The sequence below is a fragment of the Dermacentor silvarum genome, chromosome 4, assembly GCF_013339745.2.
Source record: "Dermacentor silvarum isolate Dsil-2018 chromosome 4, BIME_Dsil_1.4, whole genome shotgun sequence".
Taxonomy (NCBI): domain Eukaryota; kingdom Metazoa; phylum Arthropoda; class Arachnida; order Ixodida; family Ixodidae; genus Dermacentor; species Dermacentor silvarum.
Window position 1 is genome coordinate 218,882,308 of NC_051157.2, and position 20,585 is coordinate 218,902,892.

The 20,585-nt window shown below is 42.4% G+C and overlaps 2 protein-coding genes across 2 annotated transcripts; both read right to left on the reverse strand.

Annotated features, from left to right (window-relative positions):
- Nucleotides 1–243: 243 nt before the first annotated feature.
- Nucleotides 244–13,446, reverse strand: LOC125945158 (uncharacterized). The gene is made up of 4 exons (XM_049666767.1): nucleotides 13,248–13,446; nucleotides 11,275–11,335; nucleotides 11,049–11,214; nucleotides 244–3,735 (listed from the first exon to the last, which is right to left on the reverse strand). The coding sequence occupies exons 1-4, from the start codon at nucleotides 13,329–13,331 to the stop codon at nucleotides 3,615–3,617; spliced, it is 432 nt and encodes a 143-aa protein (XP_049522724.1). The 5' UTR covers nucleotides 13,332–13,446; the 3' UTR covers nucleotides 244–3,614.
- Nucleotides 13,414–20,007, reverse strand: LOC125945133 (uncharacterized). The gene is made up of 3 exons (XM_049666707.1): nucleotides 19,672–20,007; nucleotides 13,499–14,359; nucleotides 13,414–13,421 (listed from the first exon to the last, which is right to left on the reverse strand). Exons 2-3 carry the CDS (start codon nucleotides 14,352–14,354, stop codon nucleotides 13,414–13,416), a joined length of 864 nt encoding a protein of 287 aa, XP_049522664.1. The 5' UTR covers nucleotides 14,355–14,359; nucleotides 19,672–20,007.
- Between the last annotated feature and the right edge of the window lie 578 nt (nucleotides 20,008–20,585).

The following is a 20,585-nucleotide window of genomic DNA, read 5'->3' on the forward strand; positions in this document are numbered from 1 at the left end:
CAATAAAATCGCTGCATGGCGATCGCGCAGCCATTTTATTGAAATAAACTTTTGCATTTCGAATGATATTATCAAATGATTCAGCACATTGCAGAACTTAGTTCTGTAGTTTTGTTCCTGTTCGCAGAAAAACTTCAAGCTTGCATGTCCCGACTGATTATAGTTTGTACTACATGTTTTGATTTAATGCATTTTTATCCAGTCCTACACTGTAAAAAATTTTTATTGAAAAAAACAGAAATTTTCTGGCAGCTGGCCTGCCAGAAAATGTCTGTTTCGGTATGTTTTCTGTTTTTATTCTTTCTGTCAATTCACAGGTTCTTTCTGTTTGCAACTAACAGAGAATTTCTGTGAAATTGACAGAAAGTTTCTGTTACACTATGTTTTCTGTTTTTACTTTTTTCTGTCAATTCACAGGTTTTTTCTGTTTGCAACTAACAGAATTTCTGTGAAATTGACAGAAAGTTTCTGTTACACTATGTTTTCTGTTTTTACTTTTTTCTGTCAATTCACAGCTTTTTTCTATTTGCGACTAACAGAATTCCTGTGAAATTGACAGAAAGCTTCTGTTATGTCATGTTTTCTGTTTTTACCTTTTCTGTCATTTCACAGGTATTCTGCTTGCAACTTATAGAAAATGCCTGTGAAATTCAGTTTCCTGTTTGTTTTTCTGTTATTTCACTGTTCTTTTTTCAGTCGGCAACTAACAGAACAATGCTGTGAAGCTCCATTTTCCGTCACGAAATATTCTATTCTTTCACAGCTTTTTTTTTTCATGACGACATTTTCTGCGAAGCTCTATTTTCTGTCATTTCAGAGACTTTATTTCTTTCACACCACCTTTAATGACTGACATAAAGGCATATACAAAACATTGCAACTGCTGCCACGTTTAAACACAATGAAATATTTCACTACTTTTATGTTACTAGAAATGGCAAGTTAGTATTCAACAACGTTGGTAAATGCAAGTGCAATAGTAAACAATGTCATTATGACTAGTTTTTGACTATGCTTTCCAGCATCATGTGATTAAAGTAAATGGTAGACTGGTGACCCAAGTAAAATGACAATAAAATTGCCCTCCCTGCACTGCCTATGTAGCACAGCTGCTAAATAAAGTATACAGCAAAAAGACACGCAATATGCAGTAATGGCAAGTATGCAGGAGAACATATGATCTATTTTAAAATGGTAATACAATGATTGCAACAAAGAACATAGTAATACCTGTACAATGAAGAAAGCCAGTCATTAAAGTGTGATGGCAAGTATACACATAAGGAGAGTGTCTTGGACAAATTGCGCCTTGCTCGACACTAGTACAGGATGAAGCAGCTATTGAGATACAAGCAACAGAACATAAGGCATGCCCAAGGCTTTTTGCATTCTTACAGTATAACGAAAACATTGGACGTACTAAGTAGGGTGAACCAATCTTGCAAAATAAAATAATTATTAAAATAGTAGTTCAACACAATGAGTATACAACCGGTCACTAAACTGTAACGGCAAGTATATGCATTAGAGAAATAGTGCATATTGTCACATTGTGCCTTGCTTGAAACTAGTACTGCATGAAGCAGTGAGATACGAGCAACAAGTCATAAGGCATGAAACAGGTTGTTTGCATTATCACAGTGTAACCATAAAGCAACCAATTGGTTCACTCTACTTGGTACTTCTAATATTGCTACTACAATAAATATAAAAATCCAAATCCAACCGGTTACGAAACTAATGGCAATTATACGCATAAGGAAAATTATGAATATTGGCAGAATGTGTCTTGCTTGACGGCAATTGCTAAAACAAAGCGAAACAAGACAGGACTTTCAACTGTTTATTCCTTGGTGTAGCCCCATTTAAATACACACGTAGACCGCCAGCTTGAAACTGAAAAGAATCAGGGTGACTGACACACACCAGTACACCCCAGCTCTTTTCTTAATAGTGCCAGCGATGACACGCTCACACCTGTTACCTGCACATGCAAAAATTCATTGGCTCGATAGTCTTCCTAACCCGCTCGTCTTTGCGACGGTTGATATGACTGTTCAAAGAAAGGCACACATGGCATTGAATGGCTCCGTCACCGATTGCGTGCCGCACTGATGCCAGTGCGGGCTGAGGTGGCCCTGGTTGCTCTAATTAACATTGTAACCATTGTAGCCTGCGCTACCGTCAATGCAGCACTCAATCTAGGTGAAGGTGCCGTTCTAGGCCATGCGTGCCTTTGTTTGAACAGAGTCAGATTACCGACTGTCACAAGGACTAGCGGGTTAGGGAGCTTATCGAGGCAATGAATATTACATGTGCAGTTAACAGGTGTGTGAGCGTGGCATCGCTGGAACTATCAGAAAAGAACTCATGTTTTTAGATCGTTGGCAATCGGCAAAAGGCTGAGTTGTATCGGCTATGCTTTCAATTTGATGCTGGTGGTTCTTGTGCGTATTTATACATGACAACAGAAAGAAATAAACAGTTGAAAGTCAGCGCTCGTGTTGTGTGCTCTTTCTTGTCCCGGCTTGCTTCACTCTGTTTTAGCACTTACGCACCACCAACTCGCCTAACAAGCATCAATTCTGCATAACACTAGTACTGCATGAAGCAGTGAGATACAAGCAACAAGACACAAGGCATGAATAAAACAGCGTTCGCATTTTCGCAGTGTAACCATAAAATATTGGTTCATTCTACTTAGTATGTTCAACCTTACAACTAAGCAGTGAGATACAAGCAACAAGACACAAGGCATGAATAAAACAGCGTTCGCATTTTCGCAGTGTAACCATAAAATATTGGTTCATTCTACTTACTACGTTCAACCTTACAACTAAGCAGTGAGATACAAGCAACAAGACAAGGCATGAATAAAACAGCGTTCGCATTTTCGCAGTGTAACCATAAAATATTGGTTCATTCTACTTAGTACGTTCAACCTTACAACTAAGCAGTGAGATACAAGCAACAAGACACAAGGCATGAATAAAACAGCGTTCGCATTTTCGCAGTGTAACCATAAAATATTGGTTCATTCTACTTAGTACGTTCAACCTTACAACTACAATATAAAAATATATTTAATACAATGGAGAAAGTAGTATTACAATAAGTCCAACCAGTCACTAAACTGTAATGACAAGTTTATACATAAGGAAGGTGTCTTGGGCAAACTACGCCTTGCTTGACACTAGTATTGCATTAAGCACCGAGATACAAACAAAACATAAGGCATGTGACAAGCTGTTGTATTATCACAGTGTAACCATAAAATATTAATTCACTCTGCTTATACGTTCCAATCTTGAAACTATAATATACATATCAAAATAGTATTACAATAAAATGCATACAACCGGTCATGAAACTAATTCCAAAAATACAAATAAGGAAAATTGTGCCTTGCTTGACACTACTACTGCATGAAGCAGTCAGATAAAAGTAAGAAGGCATAAGGCATTAAACAGAGTATTTGCATTATCACAGTGCATGAAAAGAAATGACAATGGTGTATATATTGAAACACTTACAGAAGAGCCCGATGTAGTAGAAATATAGTCGGTCAGTTGCCCAACTGTGTGTAATGAAAAAGTTTTGAAGTTTCAGAACAGTTAAAAGTCGAAGTCTTGCAACGATGTGATGAGGGAAGCAACTTTTGGGGAGAGGCAGTGTTGTTTTTTCTTTGTGCGCTCTATCTTCGTTCCCCTGCCAGGATTGACACCTGCAATGGTCCTGAAGCAAGGATAGAATGTCGTTACACTTCGTACAGTGAAAATATCTGTATTTCCTTCGAAGAAATAACGAAGCTCACAAGACTGCTATCCTTCCATCCACCCCAAAGTTAGATTCCTTTAAAGCCCATATTTCAGGAATCTTTAGTGTTCAGTACAAAACTAGCAACTTTTAACCCAAAATGAATGTTTCCTACCAAAAGTACAGCTCTGAGCAAAAAATTTATTTGCAGGTAATAAGTTTGCAGCTCATATTTAAGTGCTTCGTCCTACAAATTGCCATTAATCTGGATGGGTGACAGAAATGTGCAGTTTAGTGAAGCAGGAATTAACAGAACTGAGGAGAAAGGGGACCGCGGGCTCCATTTTTATTAGTCATATCGTAAGAAGCCAACAAAGACATCAAGGACAGCATAGGGGATATTACATGTACTTATTAAAAGAATTCAAGAAATGATAAATTATTGGAAATGAAAGTGAATGAAAAAACAACTGGCTGCAGGTGGGGCACGAGCTCACGTCTTCGCATTACGCATGCAATATTCTTACCAACTCAGCTACCACGGCTCGTTTTCCCATCCACTTTCTGGGCGATTTATTTTTATCTACTAGAACTAAACATGGGAGTGTTAGCCAGCGCTACACCTCACGACATTGACGGCGGATGTGGGACGTTTTTTTTTGTCGCAGTCGTCGCGTGTACGTGATCTTTTTGAGACTTCGAGTCCGGCAGCGTTGATGCCTTCAGGTAGCATGTGCGAGTTTATTAACCAGTTACCTTCACCCAAAAAGATCACGTACATGTGACACCTGCGACAAAAAAAAGGATGTTCCACATCCACTGTCAAGGCCGTGAGGTGTGGGACTGGCTAACACTCCCAGGTTTAGTTCCAGTAGATAAACATAAGTGCCCCTAAAGTGGATGGGAAAAAGGCGCTGCGGTAGCTCAATTGGTAAGAGCATCACACGCGTAATGCGAAGACATGGGCTGGTTCCCCACCTGCGGCCAGTTGTTTTTTCAACCACTTTCATTTGCATTAGTTTGCCATTTCTTTATTTCAATTATTAGGTATATGTGATTTCCCCTGTGCTGTCCTTGTTGGCTTCTTATTATATGACTAATGCTCTACTAATGACACACAAGTCTAAAATGACCTCCTGTGCTGCAGAGAAGGCTGGTATGTGAATTTGAGAACATCATCCGATCTCACACAACTGCTACTCATTTCTGCACCCAGCTTCCATTGTCCAAAAATACAGTGCCCACTGTCCTGAGTGAAAAACTTTTCTAATCACAACCTCAAGCAACAACCAAGCAGATGGCTCAGATGGAATCAAAATGCTGAAATTAGGAAGTAGCTTTAGTAACACATTTGGTTGAGTGTTGCGATCTTAATTTGGAAGCCATGCATTTTCAGTGTTATGCTATCTCCAAACACTACTAGTTTGGCCCACATTCAAACCTTTGTAATGCAAGTATTAACTATTTTCAGTATCTTGCCTTACGGTGAGCTTAAAGTGTGCTTCAAGGAAGGCACTTTCACTATCATGCTTAGTGGCCGTCGAAGCAAGTCGGCATACCTCAGCGTGTCTGTGCAACATGCTGCACAGACACGCTGCAACTTCCAAATATACACTATACTGCAGATGCACTTCAAAAGAACCATCTGCGGCTTACAATGCACCCATCAAGAAAGCTTCACGTGAAATGCAGCTATAAACTATTCTGTACCTCTCATCACTAATCCTTTCACAATTGACTGGGAGCCAATTTATTGAGGCAGCATGAAGTGATGTGTGTGCTGCTACAGTAAAAGTGTTGGAATACACAATTACCTTCTATAGTGGGATACAACTCAAGACTGCAGGTGCAAATGCCACAAAGAGGAAGTTCTCAAGCCGAAGGCATCAACCGGCCATGATGTTGCAGCGCATTTGATTAATTTGTGGTTAATCCCTTCCCCTTGCTGGCTGGTGCGATGTATTAGCAAGTGTACGTGAATTAACCACACAGTCATGACAATCAGTCGATGCCATTGGTTTTTTTTTTGGGGGGGGGGGGGCATTTGCCGCTGCAATGTTCAATTGTATCTGACTATAGTGGCAATATGAAGAAGCACTCAAGCCTTCATAAACCAAAATACAAAAAAGCAAAACTTTGCATTAGTAGCAAACCTGTATCTGACAAGTGGGAGCAATGCCAGCCTTGGTGGTACCTCCACATCTATTGTTGCTTTATTTTTCTTATGGGGCTCAAACTTTTGGTGACATGTTAGTTGAAACTATTCTCAGACCTCACATAATAAAGACAAAATACCTTTGCTATAGCAGTCATTGGCAAGCTGCCGTTATGGCATTAGAAAAATAGTTACCATCATTAACATTCACACAAGTAATTATGTTTTCTTTTTCAAGGCTCAAAATCAGGAGTCCCATGGAAGCCAGTGTTGTCAGGAAGGTACATGGTGGAAAATAAAAGAGCTTCTACCAAAAAGCAACTCAACTAACAGTTCAGTTCTGAGAAAGCAGCCTTGCTCACAATGGGGGAAAATATAGTGGTATTGCTTTAAGTACAGTGCACAAAGGAACCCCAAGATCTTGCAGACTGGTGGCAGATTTCAACCTTTGTGATTCAGTGTATGGACTGTTTGCATACTTAACGGCTCGAGATGTAGCCATGATGCTGACATTTTTTGTAAGCACCCATGCCTGTGCCTCACTAGGACAGTGACCGGAAGAAACAAAATGTTGGACAGACTATCTAACAATCTGATGCGAGCAACATGTGTAAGCAGTGGTGATTTTGCCCAAATGCTTTTATGATAAAAGCTTCTCCAAATGACGTTCTTGCTTTTGCGATTTTGTAGCATTGAAATATCTAAACGTCGGAGCATTCCATATTTCCTTCCGCTGGTTTACCAGAACTTGCCGCAATAATGCATTCGCCTTTCATTGACAGGCTCCCGTAGGCTTGCTGCTCTTGTTTGTGCAAGATCATGATGGCACGCTTCCACCCGTGTAACGTGAAGTAATCACCTCCACTGATCACTCAATGAATGCCTTTTGCATGATGGTATGCTTCGTCCTCTCGCTGGTGTTTCTTCGCTACAGTGTCTGCTTCTCACTTGCGTTGCTTCTCTTATTCGCTGGGCATCTGACACTCAAGCCTATGCGCATCCAGCATGCAATGACAGGCTCCTGCATCTACTTCTCGGTGCTGGCGACGAACACATTGTTCCGCTAGCCGAGCTCACTTTGCTTACATCATCTAGTGCTGGTCCTTTGATCTGTCTAGCCTCACGCTTTCGTTGCCTCTGTTGCCTTTGCTGTCAGCACACCAAACACGCCTCTTGGTTCTTGCTGGCATCTAACATCTTTCCTCCCTGGAATCCTGGAGCTCGGCCTGGGAAGCGGGAGCTAACAGCCGGGAGCATGCTAAACAGGGATTGACAAAGCGTGCAGTTCTCGGGAACGGAGACACACTTTCGCAAACAAGCAAGGAAGGGCACATGCGGGAGAGAGACCTTGGCGTGGCTGCATCTCTCAATTGACATCATCGCTGACACAAGCACCACCATACGTCAACTGCTGATGGACACAACCTGGCATTCCCTTTCACCCTCACGGAGCACGAGGCTTCACCCTGACGCCACATTCCCGTGGGAGGGACAGCAGCAGTGCATTCACAATAAAACATTTGCTAAGAGAATTGAAAGCCCCACGCCGATTGTTCACGTATTTCCTTCAATAATTTTTTAACATTCCCCAACTCGTCGGTATGCAGTTGGGAAACGAAATTTTGCATGTACACCTGCGAAATATTTTTTTGCTTGTCTTTCACAAGCACTAATAAGCTTGCAGGTTTGCACATGTGCAGTATGCACATCACACAGGTATCACTGATGCCTACATTGCATAGGTTTGTAGCCTACTTCTGGGTAAGCATCATCAGCCTGACTATGCCGACTGCAGGGCAAAGGCCCTCTCCCATATTCCTCAAATAACCCGATCCTGTGCTAGCTGCAGCCACGTCATCCCCGCAAACTTCTTAATCTCATCTACCCACTTAACTTTCTGCCGCCTCCTGCTGCACTTGCCTTCTCTTAGAATCCGGTCTGTTACCATTAATGCCTATCGGCTATCTTGCCTTCTCATTACATGGCATGCCCATGCAGATTTCATTATTTAATGCCCATTTTTCTTGATTTCAACTAAGATGTCATTAAGCCGCGTTTGTTCCCTGACTCGCTTTGCTCTCTTATCCCTCAACGTTACACCTATCATTTTCCTTTCCATTGCTCACTGCATCGTCCTCAATGACAGTTGAACCCGTTTTTCAAGCCTCCAGGTTTCTGCGCCGTAGTTAAGTACCGGTAAGATGCAGCTGTTATATACTTTTTTCTTGAGGATACACTTCTGGGTAGCTGGTGTTGAGTGCAGTGCTCAACATGCGAGCTGGTGTTCCACTGAATGAGTGTCCACGAAAGCAGCACGCATACAAAAAAAAGGTGGCAGCCTCACAATACATCAATACATACGTCAAAGAATAAGAATAGGGCGGAAGACATTTGGCAGGCCCTCTGAAATCATAACAAGCAGCTCGTCAATATCCCTTAAGAGTAAAGTATATAACAGCTGTACCTTGAGTGTACTAACCCGTCGTGCAGAAACCTAACAAAAAGGATTGAAATATTGAGTACAGCCCAGCGAGCAATGAAAGGAAAATTATCGGTGTAACGTTAAGAGACAGGAAGAGAGCTGATTTGGTCAGGGAACCAACGCAAGTTAATGATATCCTAGCTGAAATCGAAACGAAGAAATGGGCATGGGTAGGGCATATAATACAAGACAAGATCACCGTTTGGTCTGTTAGGACAATGGAATGGAGTCCAAGAGAAAGGAAATGTAACAGGGGGGGCGTCATGAAAGCTAGGTAGGCAGATGAAATGAGGAAGTTTGCGGGGATGAGCTCGGTGCAGCCGCAACAGAACAGTTTATTGGAGGAATATAAGAGAGGCCTTTGCCCTGCAGCTGCATAGCTGGGCTGATGATGAGATGTCGAGTAAAAGAATCCATTTTTTACAATTAAAATGCAATCATTCAACTACCTCCCTGTGCCATGCAGTATGAGGTACATGAACAGCCGCTTCTGTATCTTAAATAAATAACCCGTGGATCCCTTCGCTAAATACCTGAACAAGCTGGAACAAGTAATGCAGTTTACTTTTGAAGGCGATGATAGCCGCCTGTCTTTCCTTGATGCGCTCATCTTCCGAGAATCTTCACGAATGACAATCAACATTTTCAGAAAACGCACACCAGCTGCTACATTTGTTTTGAAATCTCTACGCGCCATTTCACAAGTGTTCCATAGTTGCCTCACTCTTCCACTCAGTGAAAAGAATCTGTAGTAAACAAGACGAGGCTGATGAATTTGAACATATTTTAGGGAATGTTTTTCGCGTGCGGCTATCCTGGGCGCTTTACTTGCTGAATGGAATGCAGACACGCCCATCCAGCACTATGTCTGACTGCAAGCACCCAGAAGTAGGCTGCGATCTCACATGCTCCAGGCATCAGTCAAACGCCAGTGTCTATATTACGCTAATATGACACACCCGCTTTGCATGTGCCAACCCGCTAACTACATAACTACAGTGCAGGTGAAAGGCAAAAACGCTAAACAAAGACTAATTCTCAGATGTTGCATGCGAAATCCCATGTGCTGAATGTACATTTCGGTGAGTCAGAGAACTTCAAAAAAGACCGCAGAAACATCATTGAAAATAATGTGAACAATCAGCATGTCGCTTTGAATGCTTCACCATATCAGCCATATCACCATCACCATATCGCCACCATGCAATGGAAAAGAACACAGCAACATGGCTTTATCTTTCATTAATAATACTGGTGACAGCACACATGTTAAGTTGTAACAATGGAAATTTGTCACCACTCTATCAAAAGGGTGTGGGCTCTATCACAGATTGCACTTGATGTGCTGCCATTACAGTTCACCGTTTTTTTGTTTTGCTCGTGGCATCTTGTTTTTTTCTCATTCTTCAAGATTCCTCTATGATCACTCAAGTAAGAGCACAGGAAACTAACGTGAATATGTGCATAAGCATCACAAAAAAGCGTCATGTTCTGTTTGCCACGATTGATAATGCTACAAAACTGTTTTCAGAAGTACAATTGCATTTTAGTCTTGATTGCTGCATCATTTAGCTTCTGGCACTTTTTTTGCGACGGTGATATAACTATGTGCATATATTACTTCTGAGTTGACTGATTGTACTAAAAGGGTCAAGATATACATACACTGATCTTTTACGGCAGAAACACTTCACATTATGTTACTGATAAACAACAGAAAGATGTTTGCATGAAATAATGTTTATAAAAAAAATGCCTCCTGAAACAAACACCAAAGACAGTCCATTGAATTATCAAAAAATAAAAGCCGGGATGTTCAAACCCTAGCTATAGCATACATGCCAGATAATGCCAGAACCACATCAGCTGCCAGACCTCCAGCAGAAACAAAGCATTATACCAATATGCCCTCAGTAACTGTAGTGGAAATGCGATCAAACCATCACAAATTTTATGCACACAACTCCTCACACTCATCAATAGAAAAAGAATGCTGGCAATTTCTGCGATGCACAATCCACGACGCATAAAATCAGCATGACAACACATTCCAATTTACCCATAAATATTAATGGTTACCTGACCACCAAATGATTACTGGCATTGAATGCACACACACACTTTCCAGCAAAATCACCCCTCTGGGTCCTGTGCTGCCTTGGCCAAATATCTATGACCTCTGTGAGCAGTGTCCATAATTTCACCGAAATAGCCACACACTCCTACAGAATCTCAGAAGCAACAGTACCACCCACTCCAAGCCATCGATATTAGTAACTGAGCACCATGCAATGCCGATAGTACAGCCAAATCAGTCAAGAAGTGGTTGAACACAAACTCCAGAAAAAAAATTGTTTTCTCAGTGTTTCCTTTCTATGCATGTACATGAACTTCCTTTGAGCCCTATTTTACTAGCGGCAGAAACCAAGCAGCAGCAGCCTCCAAATTTCATTCCACAGCTGATTAGTTGTTTGGGTTCAGCAAACATTTTCCTGCTTCAAGATTGCTTTTGTACTTATCAGCAATATCATAAAAGGGTCCTATGATACATGAATATGTCTATATAACTTTATCATCACTGCACATGTGAGAAGTGTAACAACCAAAACAAGAAAGGTAATCACAGCTCAGTTAACAAGTGAACTCGGTACTTACCGCTGTGTGAACTCCAAGCAGAGGCTTGTGTCCTTAGGGTACGCAAGATTAAATGCAAAGTGTGCGAAAAACATGAGCCGGAATGCCTGGCATGGGTTTGTTGCGTGTATCACTGGCAGGGTGTCAATGCATATGGTGAAGTTCCTTGCAGTAATAAAACTGCCTCCTGCACAAAAGAAGTAGTAAATCAGGAATGCTCGCCCGGGTGTGGTACCACAGAAAATACCTTTTGCAATGATGAAAGGAGAACATGGCATGTCCCCAAGGTCTTCATCACTGGCGCATTCCTGGTGTAAAAGAAAATTAAAGGCATATAAGAATGTCCACCAGAGCAGCACCATGGGAAAGCTGAAAGTATACACAGGTTACAAGTAAGCATGTGACCAAGCATAAGTACAAATAAGGCATTTCAGTGCTTGCTCAAGCTCGTGATGTTTTCCCCAAGAGTCTATAGTGAATTAAATGCTTTGGCTTATATGTAAATAGGTGTCAACGACATGTTAAAGCCCTGAAAACCAGCATAGGCATGTACACATGTTGGCTTAATTATTTACAATACTGGGACTAATACAAGGTGTACGAACTATCATGCACCAAGATTTTAAAATATGCACATGCCGCGTAGCTGGACAGAACCAAGGTAATGTTGTTTGCCGTCCCCTCACTTGAAGATACTCAAGTTTTGTATTCCGCCTAATTACATATTTAGTCTAAATAATTATTCAACTTTACAAATATTAGATAAAAGTGTCATCAAGAAAATTGTTGAGCAACACGGAAAACTACAGCTTACTGTTGCTGAATATGTCCTACATAAGTTTTTTTCCAGCATGAAAGAAGCCTGAAAATACACGCAAAGTGCCTTGAGCAGCCAGTCGTGCGGCAATTTCACAATCGGAAAAATTTTTACGTAGCACGTATTGAGCAACAGAAGGCTATATCGAAAGTTTTTCATGTTGCTCTACAATTTTCTTATTGACACTTTTCATTTAAATATATTTCAGAAGTTGATGAAATAATACTAATTATGTAATTAGGCGGAACAAGAAATAATTTAAGTACCTCAAAAAGACGGCAAACATTACCTCGGTTCTGTCCAGCTACGTGGCATTTGAATATTCTTAAATTTTTGTGCATGATGGATGGGCCACCATGTATATATTATATATATACCAGGCATTTCAGCGAACATTAAAAATGTTTAAAGGTTGCCTGTGGCAGATGGCACAGTTCTAGTTCTTGAGCTGGTCCACTCGAAGAGGGGGACATCACTAGCACAAAAAATTGAAATGCATAATCGACTAATTAACAAACATTCACTAATTATGTTTATAACTGATTACCTTTGGCCCATACTGCAATTTACAAATTGTAGCTGTGGCATTCGCAAGGCGGATCCACTTGGAACGAATTCTCAGGATGACACCAGTTTCGAAATATTCATTCCCGAACTTTGCAGAGAAATACATTGGCATTCCAGTTAATTTTGTGCTTCAATGCATGAAACAAGGGCTTGTTAAGAAAGTAACTGGAATGCCAATGCATTTCTCTGCACAACGGTTCTCGCAGCGGTTGTGGCAGTACAAGACAAACTCAGAAACAAGGGATGTGGAAATGGTAAAAGTACAGAAAAAGAATGAATGTGAAGAGCAATAAAAAAGGGAAAGAAGCGTTAAGCGCGGCTATCGCTGCAGCCAAGGGCTACATCCACAGTAAGACACCACCGGTTCTGAGCAGGCCGCCCGTATCAGGACGCACATTACATTATAGTCAAATACAGCTCAAGAACGAAGTGGCAAATGCCCCTCAAAAGAGGCCCTCCGTCCAGTAATGTCAAGAGACTCATGGCGTTGCAGCTGATCTGGTTAACCAGCAGTTAATCGCTTTGTACTTGCCAGTCCCCTGGAATGTAATGCTAACAGGTCAAAGAGAAATAACCACGTCATGAAAATCTGTCATGATTGACTAGCTCCTGAGGGGCATTTACTGCTTCATTCGTAAATTGCACCCGGCTTTACACAATGCTGCATTCTCTAATCGTATTTGACAATGTTAGCTTCAAATAGTAATAGTAATTTAGACAATAAATAATACTACAATATGGTATCCTATGTAGGGTTATATGTACAAAACTGACGCAAGAGCTGTGAGATGCCATGGCGGACAGGCACTGATTTGATCTAAGATTGCAATGCTTACCTCGACTACCTTACAGAAGAGCTCGCAGTCTTCATCGAAGATGGCGAGCAGGAGGAGGGGAGTGGCTTCGTACTCTACAGCCATTGTCTTTAGTTCAATTCTGGCCTTTTCGATTTGCTCTAGGCATGTCCTCACGTTCGCCTTTTTTATTAAGCTGTGAGCATACCTAAAAACCTGTCGCCCAACAGTCTTGATTTGATCGTCAAATGTTTGAGAGGCACTGAACCCCAGCAGTACATTTATATGTGAACACATGTGCATTTCTTCAAAGAGGAAAGGCCAGTTTTCCTTCACGTACAGCACGCTTCTGCTGGCATTGATCAACTGCCTCTGTGACGAATATGTTTCAGCCATTAGTTGTGTGACTCGAGAACTGTTTGGGGAAGCTAGCCTAAATTGGGCTTGCAACTCTTCTCTTTTCTTCTCTTGAGTTTCAGCTGTTTCCATGGACGGAAGATCAGGCTGCCAGGCTACACAGCCATAAGAATCTTTTTGGAGTTGTGGCTTTTTTGTGGTGAACTCTTCTTCATCTTCTGAAACACACCGCTTCAAACACTCAGAACTGCGCCTTCTCTTGTTATTAATGCAATTCTCCAGCTTCCATAGAAGCGTTTCTAATCCTGTAGCAATGACGGTGCCGTTGAGGGTGTCCTCAAAAGTTCTTGGAAACTTGCTGACGATTTCACTCGCAATGGCTCGCAGCACTTTGCGCCCAGGCTTCTGATGGCAGGCAAGCACCCTGTCACTTAGTGTCCTAACCATTTCATTCAGATCACTTTTCAGTGGACGCCTGCCCTCTTGACATGCTTTTACGAGTTCGGGTGGAAATGCGTCCCATGGAATATCAAAAGCCTGGCCCAACAGGCTCACAGAAGCTTCACTTCCTTTTGGTATGGACACTTGCACGGCTGGTGAGGCAGCTGTCTGGAACTTTTCGAGCAGGATGCGTCTACTGACCACATTCAGGAACATTAGGTCGGCTTCCACTACATACTTGAGGTGCTCAAGCGACTGAACACCACAGTCCAGCAGTTTCTGTACAGTAAGTTGCATCACTTCATTGTCCAAGTGTGGCAGCCAGCTGGAAATATGCTTTTCCAAGTCCATTCTTCCTGTCAAAAGCATGAAATCAAGCAAAATCTAATATAGCATGCTTCAACACAACAACAGGGTACTTGTTGCGGGCAAGTTTGTACTGCACCAACGGAGTCCAATCAAGGAGGCTTTCAAGCTTCATGCATTTGAAAGGACCATCACTACTGATGATGTTGTAGAAGTGCATAGCAGACTCATATCTTGTGTGGACAGTTCTTAATAAGAAAAAGTAGTTGTCATTAGTGGCAAGAATAAGCCTAATCTCACCAAAAACAGGCACACCGTCCACCCGCCTCATAACGACAAGCATGTCTTGCTTGTAAAAAAGACTGTGGATAGTAGCTTGACAAGCCGAGATTATATTATCTTCGTCAAGGATCACCTCGCGTACTTCTTTTTGTATTTCTGGTGTGCAAAGCTCAATAGAGAATGAGGAACTATTGACTAATAAGCCATGAATACCGTTTCCCGTGTTTTTATATGCCTGATAAAGCTGATGGCGCTCAGCAAGTGTGTGCGTCAAGTTCTTGAAATTCTGGCAATTTCTTGCACACTTACGGAAATAGCTGTGCTTGCTTTCACACCTCATTGTCCACATTTTTATCAGCGGGCCAAACTGCGTAATCAGAAAAGGGTAATGAAGCAGGTAATGATGCTTAGGTTTCATGGCAACGTCAGGGAAGAGATTTGCTCTGCCTGTCATGTAGTCCTCTATAATGTCTTGCAGCCTCATAACCATGGGGAGTGTTAGCGTATGTGCAGTAACAAGCTGGACAATTTCAGACAGCAAAAGAACCTGTTGCCAGATTTCATTTTCAGTGGACTGAATTGAACCAAGCAGGAACAATGGAAGAAAGCGCAACATGTTCCAATTTTGCACAGCATGTCCTCCTAGTGTTTTTTTGAGGTGAACTTCACACGGTCTGTCAGCCAAATCACCATGTTTAAAATGAAAACAAGTTATGCGCTGATTAAGGTCTTGTAAAGAAATCCACTTGAGAACCGTTACAAAATGTTTCATGTACAAAGAAAGGTCAAATGAAACAATACCCTCAAATAAATCATGTGCCAAACAAGGAGGGAGACCTGGTGCACATACATGGAAATACTTCAGCTCATTGAATAAGGAATTGAACTTCACTCCTTTTTCTATACTTGAACCATTGGCTTGCAGGGCTAATAAAGCACTATTATAATTGGCCGGTGTTCTGATTTGTGAAACACCTGACAGTGCATTTGGAGAAAAAAGGTCAGCTCTTTCAGACATGCAAAACCTACAGATGTGACTTGCAGAGCTAAAGTTTTCTACAAAGCCTCCAATTCCATGGCTTCCAAGGTTGTCTCCAAGGATGGCAGTCACAGTGCCAAACAAGCGCATTCCGCTTGAAGTTACAAATTGGCCAGCTTCCAACTTCTTCAAATCATCGAGCAAAGGCTTAAGCACTTTGGCCTGCCCAAAGTGTGCAAAATCATTTTCATTGCAGAGCAAGCACAGCTTGAGAGAATGAGGTGCACATCTGAACCATGGATAGAGATTACCAAGGATTAAATAAACAGCAAGAAGTTTGTGTTTCTTCTTTGCGGAACCAATTGGATTCACGACCTCAAATGCATCTTGAAATAGTATAAGCTTCAGTGCTTCAGGATGCTCCTTGAAAAGTGGAATAGACTTGAACACGTTTCCATCAGTGAAATCTTTCAGGACACCAGGGGTCTCAGGCAGCATCCTATCGCACTGTGATATCACATCTTCATTCTCCAGCATGGCTTCAAGTGTACTTAGAATTGGAACGTAATGAAAGGTAGCATTCCTGTTCTTGTTTTTTCCCAATAATATTTCGACAGGCGATACATACAGAAACTCTTTCTTGAAGAAAGAGGAACGGCTATGTTCTGTCCTGAACACACCATCTGGTGCTCGATGCAGTGCCAAAACATAGTCACTTTCAAATGTTTCATCTATCAGCTTACCTATGTCATCACTGCCAACACCTTTTTCCCTGAGCTTTTCTTTGAGACAGGAAACCATTGCTGAAGCATTTGCATTCTGTATGTCATATATAGCCTCACAAATAACTTGAACTGTAGATGAAGGCACATGGCGCTCAGATAAGAGTCGCAGGTACAGATGGGCAAAAGCAGTGCTAACGTGGTTCTTACAGGTTTCTTGCATGCTACCTTGATGCGGTGCCAGTGTATTACGTAGCTCTTCCTCTTCAGATACATTGCTCTCAGTTTGTTCAGCGTCATGTGGAGGGGTAACAATTGCTGGAACAGGCATAGCCTCTTGAACTTCCACATCTGGTACTGTGCAAAGGTACTTCCCGTGGTAACGTGAAAGATGGGAAGAAAAGGATGCCTTCTTATTGTATGCTTTCGTACATAATGGGCACGTGACGTTTGTTCCTTGAACAATGTGAAGTTTCAGGTGTGCAATTAGAGCTTTATAATCTTTACAGACTTGTATGCAGCTGTCCACAGTGCAGACTAAGTCGCAAGGCTGCACCCTGACGGCAACACAGCTTTCTTGTTCAGCATGTCTAACTCGTCTGTGTTCACGACTGAAGTGACTGTAGAGTGAGCCAACTTTGCAAAATTTTTGTAGCAGTCTTGAAAGGGGCATTTGACACAAAAATTGTTCACATTTTTGTGCAAAGGCACATGCCTGAGAAATGCGGAAAGTGCAGAGCTGACACAGCCACATATACTGCAGGGGTACATCTGAAATTAACACAACAGCAATGAACAGTATTACTCAAACGAAACATTATTGGCGAGTGACCACACTGCATGAGGTGCAATTTAAAAGTAATAATCCTTACGGTACACACTGCACTGATCTCGCATTCGTTTCCTACTTTGGAACATGTTTTTAAATATTGGGTAGCAAAAATGCAACAGCAGTATCATACAAGTGGGTTTAATGCAGGCTCTTAAAATCCAGCATTATAGTGATACCACCACGTTAAAATTCCTTTCCAATGAATCATGACCAGTTGGAATTTCCGAGACACAAGTGAAGCAGATTTTTGATCAGCATTGTATTTTTAGAAATTCTGATCAGCCTTCTTTTTTAGACTTAATTTTAATTTATTTAGATGTTAAAAAAATTATGGGGTTTTACGTGCCAAAACCAGTTCTGATTATGAGGCACGCCGTAGTGGGGGACTCCGGAAATTTGGACCGCCTGGGGTTCTTTAACGTGCACCTAAATCTAAGTACACGGGTGTTTTCGCATTTCGCCCCCATCGAAATGCGGCCGCCGTGGCCGGGATTCGATCCCGCGACCTCGTGCTCAGTTTATTTAGATGTTGCTCCCCCAAATGACATCTTATGAATTACCACCTTCTTATGTATTAGAAAAACCTACCTCACAAACTATAAGCACTGGATTCAAAGCATGGGTGGTCGAAATTATTCAGTATGGCCACAGTGTGTTTCTCAGCGCACACAGGCCACAGCGTATCCTACTGCTGCTTTGTTCAAAGGGCGTCCAAGAATGCCTTTCCAAGCTAAATTTGCTGTCTTGTACGTTTAAGTTCAAAATAATTTTGCAGTGACATATTTGAAGGCAAGATTTTCTTTTGAAATGCTTCAGTGAGGGTTTATACTGATATACCAAAAACTAGTTGGGAAGTGAAATCACTGACAGCTGAATGAACCAAGACAAATTGTGGGAGAGATAGCCCTACTGATGGAACTTCCAAAAACTTCATTAATATATGCCCTGCGAACGTCCCTATATACTCGCAGTAAACGTGAATATGAGTTTTATACCCGTGCTACAGGGATATGTTCAAATGGCATTCTGCCTTTACAGGCTCCCGCAGTGTTTCACGAGGACTTCTAAACGCATTCGAAAGCTTCAACATTCCCTTGCTTTATTGCAATGGTGCTGCTGCCGTCGAGTTGCGCTTTTGTTCGCTCGTTTTCAGCGTGTACGAACACGGTCGTCAGCGGTCAGTGCGCGGTCGCAAACCGTCGCTGACACACCCATCAGTACTAGACCGACAATGACACCAGCACGACCAAAGACGTATGTCATCGTAGTGCGACAGGTTTGTCGGGCTAACAAAGCGACAAATCCGGTCACAAGAGGGTCGCCTGACCTATCATCAACAGATCGGCGGCTCAACGAAACCCACGACAATAGCTCAGATGGCTGTGCTTGTCTGATACCTTACCCGTATCATAAATAAGTGGAACGAGCAGCTACATTTCATATGTATATACTTCGTAAGTCACCAACAATAAACGCTTGCCAAATTCTTTAATTTTAATCGACGACGGCCCACTTCCGCTAGTTACGAGTACGCAGTGTTCGCCAGCGCGACTCCTATGCGATGTCAACAACTTGGCTATCAAGTGTTCCTAAGGCGAGCGATCGCATCGGCGCTTCCTAATAGTTATGGGCGACGCGATGGCTTATGTCGGTGCAGACGGTGCTCGCGTTTCAAAGCAACGTCAAAATCTCGAATGTCGACTGAGTATCATTGAAAAATGTCGTATGGCAGCGCAAATTCGGCAGTCGAGTGGAATGGCATTCGGTTGAACGGCATTTGAAACGGCCGCGTAGCAAGGGTATGATTAGTTCCTTTTCTCAAGCGAACGGAATAAACGGGCAGTGCCTTCCACTCTTCGGAATGCGTTGACCCGTGCAACGCTATTTCGATCAAAAATTAAAACGCGCAATGTTAAATCTCGCGAACTCAACATAGTCAAGGATTTTACTAGTGTCTGCATGAATAAAAAAATAAAGATATACAACATATCCTTGCGACCTTTACTTGCACGAGAAACGAGTTTCCAGACCCCGCGCTTTTTAACGTACGTACTTCACAGCGAGTTCCGCAACCCTAAAAAATTCCCGCGTTTTCTCACTCGGATATTGTAGTGCGGATACCTGCTAGCAAAGCGACATTTCTGCATCTTTCATTTTCCCGTAAGCTACAGTGTTCTACCGGGTTGCTCACTTGCATCCTCTCTCTTCTGCGCGCTGTGTACCCTTTATCAGACGATAAAGCAGCAGTGACGAATCGGTGGTGAAGCGACTGTCGTGCGCACGCTATTCTAGCATTCGCGCAGAACGCAAATATAGGCGTGCCTTTGGTTCTTCGCAAACGCATTACGACATTCCAAACAAGTTGGGGAGACCCCTAGTCTTAACGACTCTAGTGCTAACTAATGCAATCCGTCCACTCAAGATTTTGCAAGGTCCCTCAGCGATTCATTTTTGCTCTCTTTCATTAGCAGTACAAGCCCGCAACAAGACTTCCAAAAGATAGCATAAAGTGTATCATTCATGCCGGTAAGAATGTGCACTACTCACCTTGTGTGCGAACAGTCTGTCCGGTGAAAATCCCCGACGCAGCACGCTGGTACCGCCGCTGTTCACGTTCTTGGCGCCAATGCGTGAATGCAGGACCGCAGAAAAAGTACAGACCGCGGAATCTATAATGCTTTTAATACTGAGGAAAAATATTAGGCGCAATAACTTTTTGGCGCTTAAAATATTCGAAGTGCTTAATAAAAGCTGACAAGTGATTTTCAATTTACTTTTTGTTGAGCGGAGGTGCCCACGTGACCAACCGTTCGGTGATTTGGCGGGGTAGCGGCTCCAGAAACAGAAAATTACTGTTTTTTTCGTGAACGTGTTTCTGTTAAGGGCGTAAAACAGATATTTTCTGTACGACAACAGAAAATTTCAGTAAAAATACCTGTTAATTGACACACATTTCTTACAGTGTGGAGATATCGTTGCTATCACTGAGGGATGACGACGCGCAGCTGTCAACAGAAGGTGACAGCTGGTGTATCCATAGTAGAATGAGCCAGAAGAAATACTGGCGCTGCTGCTTGGGGAGGATTCTGAGGTGGACTTGTGACTCTCGCCGCTGCATTCCTCGTTTCCGTCACAGTCAGGGGGCGCAATGGGCGCGACTTGTGAAGTGACTTGTTCGAGAGTGGCAGGGGTAGAGGGCTGAGTTGTGGCAGCGAGTTGACCCGCAGCATGGAGCGAGACTAGATGTGAGCTCACCACTGGGGGTTCTTCCTCGGTGACAGGGGTGCATTGTCATCAGCAGCAGAGGGCTGCGTTGAGGAACGTTGTCTTGCCGAAGACTGCTCCTTTGAAGTGGGTCGGAGGAGTCTTTTGGGAGGTGCACAGACATGGTCAGAGGTCGTGATTCGGGCTTTGATGACTCACTTCACTTTCGAAGAGGAGGCGTGGGCTTGACGCGAATG

Bases quoted from the DNA above. Each gene is read 5' to 3' on its own strand.
- LOC125945158 (XM_049666767.1), bottom strand. From the start codon at position 13,331: ATGGCTGTAGAGTACGAAGCCACTCCCCTCCTCCTGCTCGCCATCTTC. The intron at 11,336-13,247 runs GTAAGCATTGCA...CTTTTACACCAG, and splicing joins TCTTCTGTAAGGTAGTCGAG to GAATGCGCCAGTGATGAAGA. The intron at 11,215-11,274 runs GTATTTTCTGTG...TCTTTTGTGCAG, and splicing joins TCCTTTCATCATTGCAAAAG to GAGGCAGTTTTATTACTGCA.
- LOC125945133 (XM_049666707.1), bottom strand. From the start codon at position 14,354: ATGGACTTGGAAAAGCATATTTCCAGCTGGCTGCCACACTTGGACAAT.